Source organism: Malus domestica, chromosome 07 (assembly GCF_042453785.1).
Source record: "Malus domestica chromosome 07, GDT2T_hap1".
NCBI lineage: Eukaryota > Viridiplantae > Streptophyta > Magnoliopsida > Rosales > Rosaceae > Malus > Malus domestica.
The window spans coordinates 27,392,958-27,401,970 of record NC_091667.1 but is presented as its reverse complement, the minus strand read 5'-3'; the positions used below and the strand labels follow the sequence as shown (position 1 = coordinate 27,401,970).

Sequence of the window (9,013 nt, the reverse complement as noted above, 5' to 3'; positions counted from 1 at the left end):
ATACCCCAGTCATTATCTCACTTATTTCTCCTAAAAAACAACAGAATAAAAAAAAAAGAAGGAAAATCTGTGTTCCGGCGCGGGAAAATCTCAACGGCGGGCGTTCCGGAGCGGGAAAATCTCACCGGCGGGGGTTCCGGCGAAGGTACTCTTCCGGACTACTCTCTCATTCTTCTCAATTTCTAGGTTTTGCCCCCTCTGCTCTGTTTATCGTGCTTGCATACATAAATTGCGTATGTATAGGTTATTGAAACAACAGTTTGATCTCTTTGAGTTCTGTGTATTCCTCTCTATCTGTGTTGTCACTGCGCGCTCTCTTTGATCGAAGATCAAATTTTTAGGGTTTTTGTTTTTGCAGTCTACAGATTGATCGAGCAGAGGTTCCTGAGCTTGGAGTTGCATGGATTGCGATTGGTTTTTGTCAGTGACGTTTTACAGGCGAAATGTCGTATAAGATGGTTTGGGTTTGACAGAGAGTGGAGGTTTGAGATTGGAGTGTGGGAGAAGCTGAGGTGGATAGTGTGGGAGCGGTTCATTGAGTTGTGCTGTGGTGACTCAGTGAGCCTTTTTCAAACAAATGGTAGACTCTGAACTCTGATTGAAGCTTTCTAATGGCAGTGTCGTATAGAAATTTTATGGTTATCTTATTTGGGGTTTTTGATATCATTGCACCTGAGAGGTATCTTGCTTTTGATCAATCATGGTGCTGCTTGTTTTGCAGCTTCTTCTCTGTGTGATTGTTACTCTTTTCTATCTATTTTCGGTCTTTGTGGGTGTTTTCATGTGCGCTGGTCATTTTAGATTGAAATAATCGTGTCTATTGTTGTTGATATTTTCAATTTGATCTTGAAACCTGCTCTCGTTTTGATTGTTTGAAAATGTGAAACTTTTAAATGCAAATGACGATTGGCTTATATGCCAAATGGAAAGCCATGTGCTTTTTCTACAGAATTATGGTATTTGATATCTACATGCTTGACTTCTGGTGATGATACTGAAAATTATCTGTAATTTCCTTCTTGTTATATTATTTACTAATTTACATTCATAGAATTCAATTTAGACGATGGAGTCTGCTGCGAAGGTAAAGTGGGTATGTTAGTAGCTATATCCAGTGATTCTGGACCTCAACATACGCATATGGTTTTATCCCTGAGCATCTGTTTTCTTACTAGAATACGTTAATGGTTATTACTGACTGTGACTGTTAATTGCATAATGCGTCTTAGTAATTAGCAACAATGTCAAATCCTTTTGAAAAACATTATTGAGAGATTTGTCATTTAAAAGTAAAGGAAAGCACTTAGTTAGCAGCTTTCAAGGGTCTTAAGTTTGATACCAGTTATGTTGAGTAATAGTAAGATCAGAATACCTGAATAAATTTGCAGTAGTGACCAGTTAAGCAGCATTGCAACTTTGGATTATAGGATAACTTGTTTAACTTGGACTGCTAAGTGCGTGGGATCAACATCAAGCACTGAACGATTACCTCTTCTATAGTAAAAATTTGTAAAAAAAAAGTGCGCTAACATTGGATTATTAGAAGTATATTAGATCATTTCCTATCGATTTAAGATTCTAGTATCGTGTTTTTATTAGCTATATAGGAGTTAACCTAGGCTTTCTGCATTTACTAGTGTTTCATTTCATTACCCTTTGAATAGGGATATTTCTTCTCATAGCTTGCTGAGTACAGCTGAAAAGAAATATAAATTACTGACAAAGTTAATAAAATTACTGACACAGTTCATATTTATTCTTTAATGGTCATGTACATTTGTTCTTACAAATAATTTACTTAACAAATTGCTGAAGAAATCTAGTCATGGTTAGATGTATAATCATACTAGCTCAGGAAGCTTTATCTAATGGGGACCGATGTGATGCAAAGGTAGTCTGTGGCAAATAAATGCCTAAGAATTTCCTTAAAAAAGTTTCTACGATTAGCCGCAACTTGTTGTTCTTTTTGCCAAATCCAGCCTTTTGTTGGTGGTAATACCAAGTATGTTGGTCCTTCGTGTCAGTGCTTTTTGTTATTTGAAATTTTTTTGTGTACCAATTAGTTTCAGAAACCATGCATATTAGGAAGTTGTTCTTTAACGTTTGAATTGCCTACAGCCCTGTAAGGCAAAATTTTCTTTATCTTCCATCATAAAATGATTTCTCTCCAAGTCCCTTTGCATTATGTAGGAAAATATTTAATACTTCAGAGCATAACTGATTGGGACAGATTTCAAAGAAATTTGTTAATAGTTCCATTGTTACGGCCAAGACTTGGATTGTTAGCACTACTTGCTAATTTTCTTCTAAGCGGAATTAATTTTCATGGTAATCAATTTTGTAAATTTTATTGATACGTGAAATGATAAAAATGCATTTGGTTGTCTAGGAGAGCATATCTGGTGGGAGTTCAAAAATTTATAAAAAATAAGCTATTGGTGAATCATGTGTGTTTATCTTCTTGGAAGATATGAATCACGTATGATTTCATTCGATCACTCTTAAAGTGCAACATTAAGTGGTCCTGTAGAATTGATCTGTTTATCCTTCTGTGTTTATATGCATTTTTCCTCTGTTTTCAGATGCAATTATTCTAATGAATATGTTTGTGTCTAGCATCTCATTTCCCTATTCTGTATCGGTAGTTTAGTCCTAGGCCGGGTTTACTTGCTTATACGTCCTCTATCTACTGTTCTTATTTTAACATTTTGTCATTCAATCTGAACAGTATTTTTCTTTGGCAGTCTTTCCAACCCAAAAGTTCTTGGACTCCGAGAGATTCGAGCTGTCTAACTGATGGAGAGATGGGTTATGACAATTCTTCCAGATTAGATTCAAAGCGTGGTCACCCGTGGTTTATGGATTCCAATGGGCCGGAGCTCTTCAACAACAAGAAGCAAACAATGGAGTCTGTTAATGGCAGACCAGTTTCAGAGATGGGTTATGACAATTCTTCCAGATTAGATTCAAAGCGAGGTTACCCGTGGTTTGTGGATTCCAATGGGACGGAGCTTTTCAACAACAAGAAGCAAGCAATGGATGCTTTTAATGGCAGGCTAGTTTCAGGAGTTCCACATTTGGAAAATTTCCCGTGGGAAAACACTTCAGGGTTTCAGTCAGTTCCAGGTCAATTCACTGATCGGCTTTTTGGAACTGAGCCAGTACGGACAATCAACCCAGGTGAGAGGAACATTCAATCCGTTGGAAATGGAAATATGAATTTGGGAAGAAAGGGTTTTGAGAATCAATATGGAAATGATTCATCAATGGGTTTGTCAATGTCTCACTCTATCGAAGACCCCTCATCATGTCTCAGTTTTGGTGGAATCAGAAAAGTGAAGGTCAATGAAGTTAGGGACTCTGAGAATGTAGTGTCTGCGTCTATGGGGCACTCCTACATTAGAGGAGACAACACTACAATTTCAGCAGGTACCGCGTTTAATAAGAGCAATGAAAACAGCATATCTTTGGGTTCGACTTATAACAATGGCGAAGAGAATGCAATCGCAATAGGGCCTTCCTTTAATAAGGCAGATGAAAATTTCATTTTAATGGGTCACACCTACAGTAAGGGAAATGGGAATTTCACATTGATGGCTCATAATTATAACAAGGGTGACAATGGTAACTTATCAATTGGACGGCCCTTTGACAAGGAGGACGGAAGATTTATATCAATAGGCCAGTCATATGAAAAGGGAGATAGCAGTTTCATATCGTTAGGTAGCTCTTACAACAAAGGTCATGAGAGTTTTGTTTCTAGTGGTGCAACATATAGTAAAGCAAATGAGAATTTCATCTCAATGCCTCCGACATATAACAAGGCAGATTCAAATGCTGTACCTCCCTATGATAAAGGAGATAGCAGTTCTATGAGTCATAATTACAGTAAGAGTGAGAGCACCACCATCGCTTTTGGAAGTTTTCATGATGAACTCGACACAAATCCTTCTGGCAGGATCATTAACAGCTATGATTTGCTGACGAGTAGCCAGAACATAGCTCAACAGTCAGAAGAACCTGGCCTGAAGGATCCAGTTCAGTCACATACGGATCCAAATGTAGGTGAAGCTCTGCAAGTTGATTCTAAAACTGATATGGTTCCAAAAATTAAAGAGCCAAGAACTGCTAGGAAAGCTCCTCCAAACAACTTCCCTTCAAATGTCAAAAGTTTGTTATCAACTGGTATGTTTGATGGTGTTCCAGTGAAGTATGTTTCCTGGTCACGGGAGGTAAGCTGATAACTATTAATCATTCTGATTCTTTTGACAGGTGATTAATTTTCTGTATTAATTCCTTGATTTGACTTGTATATGTTATCATCTGCAGAAAAACCTCAAGGCAACAATAAAAGGGGCCGGGTATCTTTGTTCCTGTGATCAATGCAATCACCCAAAGGTAAGAACTCTTGTTTGATTCAACTGCTTTGAAGATAACAAATTTTTGATCTGAGATTTATCAATTAGCTTGAACATTTATTGTATGATGCAGTCTCTTAATGCTTATGAGTTTGAGCGTCATGCTGGTGCCAAGACCAAACATCCCAATAATCACATCTACTTTGAGAATGGAAAGACCATTTATGCAGTAGTTCAAGAGCTGAAGAACACTCCTCAGGACGTGCTGTTTGACGCCATTCAAACTGTAACAGGGTCTCCTATTAATCAGAAGAATTTCCGCATCTGGAAAGGTGATGAATAATTAGATAATTTTCGGAGTGACCTGTTTAACACAATTCCTCTCACACAATCTCTATTTTTGCCTGTTTCAGCATCATATCAAGCCGCAACCCGTGAACTTCAGCGTATCTATGGAGAAGATGAAGCCGCTGTACCTTCTTGACATCGGAATCTTCCTAGTTAACTTTTTTGGGGGTAAATTAAGATGTGATCGTGCGTAGCGACATACAGCTTATAGTAAATTACTAAGTTATAGACCTAAATTTGAATACTGGATTTGGTGGATGGCATGTATTTTGGCTATTTGAAACGTTTCATATAAAAATAGAATTTCGGATTTTGGACAGTTTATTATCTAATACTTGATATTGTGAGTGTTTATTTTGCTCTCTGAAAAATCTTTGAAGTAACCACAGAGTTGACCGCTTTCAAATTGAAGTCTTCAGGCTGATAGATGATGCAGTCTCTCTTTGGAGGGCAACTATTGTTTGTGTTGGTTATCCTAGTCTTGCCATTATAAATAAATTTGAGGTTTGCATAACATGTTATAACACGAGTGGGTTGGATATTAGTTGATATCTTCAAGTAAACTCGTTTCGTTTCACCAGATTATTTCAAACTGGATTAGCTTCAGGAACTAAGTTGGATTAAGCTAGACAGATTTAGTAAAACGTTTGATGTAGTGTCAGACTAAGAAACAGAATAATAACAAATTCTAATATTTTATTATTCACTTTTGTCTTCGTTTTTTTTGTGTGTGTCAAATGATAGATTTGTTAGATTAGGAAGTCGACGAAGTTCGAATCCACACTGCAATACAAAGACAACACTTCTCTTCACTATTGTGGTAGAGGACCACTTGCACTTTCGTCTTTTTTTTCATTCTAGAAACATCTCCTTTCCTATTTTTCTCCGTTCTATCTCCTCTTTATTCCTAATTTTTCTCCCCCTCCCTCTTTTCTCCCCTCATCCTCTTTTTCTTCCCAACTTTTCTCCGTCCCTCACCCTCTTTCTTCCTAATTTTTCTCCGTCCTTCACACTCTTTTTCTTCGTCCCTCACCTCTCCCTCTTCATCTCCCTCATTTTCTACGCTTACATGCAGAAAATGGAGTTATATCTTTGTTAAGAAATTGTTTTCGAATTCATTGCACCGATTGAGTACTTGAATTTGAAAAAAGTCTGAGGCTATCAATTGTATAGCCTCTAACCTTATTATATAGCTCATAATTTTTGTTTCATGTTTGATTACAGAGATAAAACCAAATTAGAACAATGTTTAATGAGTCTTTGATTAACCTAATCCGTCTGGCGAAGCAACTCATAGCTGTGATTCTCTTGCAGTGTGCCTACGCAGGTCAGAATGTGAGTCTTTGTTTTAGCTGAGCACATGTACCTTGGAAGGGATATGCAGTAATATATATTGTTCTTTTTACAGCTTCATTTGCCTAGTGAGAATTTGGAAATAATTTCTTACAGTTACCCTTCGCAGTATTCTTGGAGCCGTAGTTATATTTGTTGGGTATATCTAGTTCTATGGGGAAGAAAGATAAACCTCCATCTCTTGGAGCATTCTCCAATAGGGTGTTTTACAAGTTTTAAAGCATCTACGAGAACTTGAGAATCTCCTTCAACAACCTTTTCCCCACATTGTTCAAGCTTTCCAATCTATTAATTAAATACCGCAAAATAATGATCATGCTTTTGTTAACAACTTGGAAAATAAATTCTTTTACATAAAACCTTATGCAAAAGAGAGTGATTTCCCCTAATTTGGACTTTTCATACTCCCATTTGTTGCTGATTTGTAGTCATCTCTTCATCATCTAGTGCTTGATTCTGACTTTTTAATGAATGAGATGGAGGTTTATCTTTCTTCTTCCCCCATAGAACCAGATATAGCCCAACAAATATGACTATGGCTCCAAGAATACTGCAAAAGATAACAGTAAGAAATTATTTCCAAATTCTCACTAAGCAAATGAAGCTGTAAAAAAAAAAAAAAAATTACTGTATATACCTTCCAAGGTACATGTGCTCAGCTAAAACAAAGGATCCCATAATTGCGGTAGTTACTGTGCCTAAGGGGTTAAAAGAAGAATAGTAAACAGGTCCTTTTCTTTGTTTACCATTCCCATGATATAATAATTAACCCCAGAGAGTATTGCCTGCGGCAAAACAACTTCTGTGAGTATAAATTATAATTGATTGGTTCAAGAATTTGAAACAAAAAAAAATGTTGAGCAAAAGATTTCTTACCCCATAAAATGATGCCAAAAGTTTGATGTCAAATTGTGTAGACCAGACTGGATTAGGGTTTTCCTGTTCCATGAAAAGGGCAAGTACTGCGGCTTCAACCAGACCCCAAAAGCATGTAAAAGCTGTGAGGGAGAGCTCACAAGGGTATGATCTTAGTGTAAAAGCCTGCATTTTTTTATTAGAATTCACCATCATATTTTACCTTTTACTTGAACAGTCAAGAAAAATAGGGAGTTTTATTGATACTTCAAAAAAAATCATATCCTTTTATTGATACTATTAACAGTTTTCTGAAGGGAAAAAAAATTATGATCTATGGTGTCGATTTGAGAGTTCTTACTTGCAAAATGATGAAACAAGACCAGAAGAAACAAGATGCAGCAGTCACGAGGGCACTCTTAATGAGGTCTTTAGGGTTTGAATCACTTTGCAACAGGTGATGATCATAATTTAGACCTTTGCCCTTTGTCCACGGAAAATTAAGTTCCGGTCCTTTGACCAGAGTCAATATAATAGCTCCCCCAACCGTGACTGTGGTCCCCGCTACCTTTGCTTGGCTATGAAGTTTCCTAATGTTTACTTTCTCAAGCCTGCAAAACCATGATAAATTCATCTGCTTAAACTGTGCGTTTTGTCTGTGTAATACCAAGGCAAGGTGTTATAAATCATACCTAAAGATCATGGCCATGAAAAATGCAATTGCAGGAAGAATATTGAACATGGCAGATGTGAAAGTAGCTGTAGAATATGACATTGCCATGTAGAAGAGGTTCATGTCAAGTACAGGGCTGTAAAGTGAACAAAAAGCACTTCAACTAAGATCGTTTTGAATTGCTTAGCTAAACGTTAATGTTACCCTTAACGGTTAAGAATCTTACTCGAAAAGGCTAAGCGGCATAGTCTTAGCAAGGATGGAAAAGGTCATCTTTGGCCGCGATTTCCTGGTGATTAATCTTAATAATTAGTAATATTTTCTAAACATGTCAATTTTCGTGCATAGATATTGAGAGAGCAAACAAACCTATCCAAAATGAGAGCGAAGGGAGAAATGAGAACAGTTGCAATAGCCATTCTGTAGACGAAGAATACATAATGGCTCATTCCCTGGTTTAGAGCAAGCCTAGCAATTACGTTCTGACCTGCATCGCCACACTGCAATAGAATCACAGCCATGAGTAGCTTCGCCGGACCGATTAGGTTAATCAAGGCTCACTAAACATTGTTCTAATCTAGTTTTATCTCTGTAATCAAACATGAAACAAAAATTAAGAGCTGTATATATAATGTGTAGAGGCTATATACTTGATTCATTATATAGACTCCTAGCCTCAGAGTTTCTCAAATTCAAGTACTCAATCGATGCAGTGAATTCGAAAACGATTTCCTAAAAAGGATATAACTCCATTTCTGCATAACATCGAAATTGGAAAATATGGTAGGGTTTGGCACTTTGCCAAATTTTTATTAACCAAAAACATTGTTAGTGGGGAAGAAAAGTTAGTGCAGTGAACAAGTTATGGCAACCAAGTCAGGGATTAGTTGGGTTTTATTTTTTCCAACGTAATAATAGTACGCAAAGGATTTGTACAAGCATGTTGTAGTATAGTAAGTAGTAGTGATCTACAAATAATTTTACCTAATTAAAACTAAATTATTTCATGATTATGCTAATTATAGGGTAGCTGGAAAATGAGTCCTATGATAACGACCCTTTAGCCCCCCAACCCCCCAATGACAATGATTGATTTCAACGCTTTCAATTAATTAAGGCATGTTTACTTTACAAATTGGGAGAACGAAGGTGTTTGCACCATACTTGATCAATACCGAAACTATCAAGTACCAGTCAACTTCATACCTTCAAGGACCTACTGAGGGATTCATGTTGAAGCAACCTTGCCGAAGCACAAGAGTTTCCCTCCACCTAGGAGGCCAATCACATTACAACACGTGTCAACGTTAGAATAAAGCTTTTAGAGTCTTACATCGACCATGGATGAAAGCCGGAGACTCTCCTCAACTATAAAAGAAGAACATTCTTCTACAATGAGGGAAAAATGTCATTATTGTACTTAAAC

At 37.0% G+C, this 9,013-nt stretch overlaps 2 protein-coding genes across 4 annotated transcripts; one reads left to right on the top strand and one right to left on the bottom strand.

Moving 5' to 3' along the window:
• LOC103434816 (uncharacterized) lies at positions 1-5,025 on the top strand. Of its 2 annotated transcripts, none has more exons than XM_008373172.4 (6): positions 1-145; positions 359-580; positions 2,745-4,232; positions 4,330-4,398; positions 4,492-4,690; positions 4,772-5,025. In XM_008373172.4, the coding sequence occupies exons 2-6, from the start codon at positions 578-580 to the stop codon at positions 4,840-4,842; spliced, it is 1,830 nt and encodes a 609-aa protein (XP_008371394.3). In that variant the 5' UTR covers positions 1-145; positions 359-577; the 3' UTR covers positions 4,843-5,025. The 2 variants fall into 2 exon arrangements, with proteins under 2 accessions (XP_008371394.3, XP_070680971.1); XM_070824870.1 differs by having other exon boundaries at positions 342-580.
• Positions 5,026-6,071: 1,046 nt separating this feature from the next.
• On the bottom strand, positions 6,072-8,234 carry LOC103434824 (WAT1-related protein At2g39510-like). Of its 2 annotated transcripts, XM_070825857.1 has the most exons (7): positions 7,957-8,228; positions 7,814-7,876; positions 7,607-7,723; positions 7,276-7,525; positions 6,936-7,100; positions 6,697-6,844; positions 6,072-6,609 (listed from the first exon to the last, which is right to left on the bottom strand). In XM_070825857.1, exons 1-6 carry the CDS (start codon positions 8,106-8,108, stop codon positions 6,758-6,760), a joined length of 834 nt encoding a protein of 277 aa, XP_070681958.1. In that variant the 5' UTR covers positions 8,109-8,228; the 3' UTR covers positions 6,072-6,609; positions 6,697-6,757. The 2 variants fall into 2 exon arrangements, with proteins under 2 accessions (XP_070681958.1, XP_070681959.1); XM_070825858.1 differs by lacking the exon at positions 7,607-7,723 and having other exon boundaries at positions 7,957-8,234.
• Positions 8,235-9,013: the final 779 nt, after the last annotated feature.

Excerpts from the sequence above, each read along its gene's own strand:
- LOC103434816 (XM_008373172.4), top strand. Across the intron at positions 4,233-4,329 it reads ATGTTTCCTGGTCACGGGAG|AAAAACCTCAAGGCAACAAT; the intron begins GTAAGCTGATAA and ends TATCATCTGCAG. Across the intron at positions 4,399-4,491 it reads ATCAATGCAATCACCCAAAG|TCTCTTAATGCTTATGAGTT; the intron begins GTAAGAACTCTT and ends TGTATGATGCAG.
- LOC103434824 (XM_070825857.1), bottom strand. The coding sequence starts at position 8,108 with ATGGCTGTGATTCTATTGCAGTGTGGCGATGCAGGTCAGAACGTAATT. Across the intron at positions 7,877-7,956 it reads TTCGCTCTCATTTTGGATAG|GAAATCGCGGCCAAAGATGA; the intron begins GTTTGTTTGCTC and ends ATTAATCACCAG. Across the intron at positions 6,845-6,935 it reads TTTTGGCATCATTTTATGGG|GCAATACTCTCTGGGGTTAA; the intron begins GTAAGAAATCTT and ends GTTTTGCCGCAG.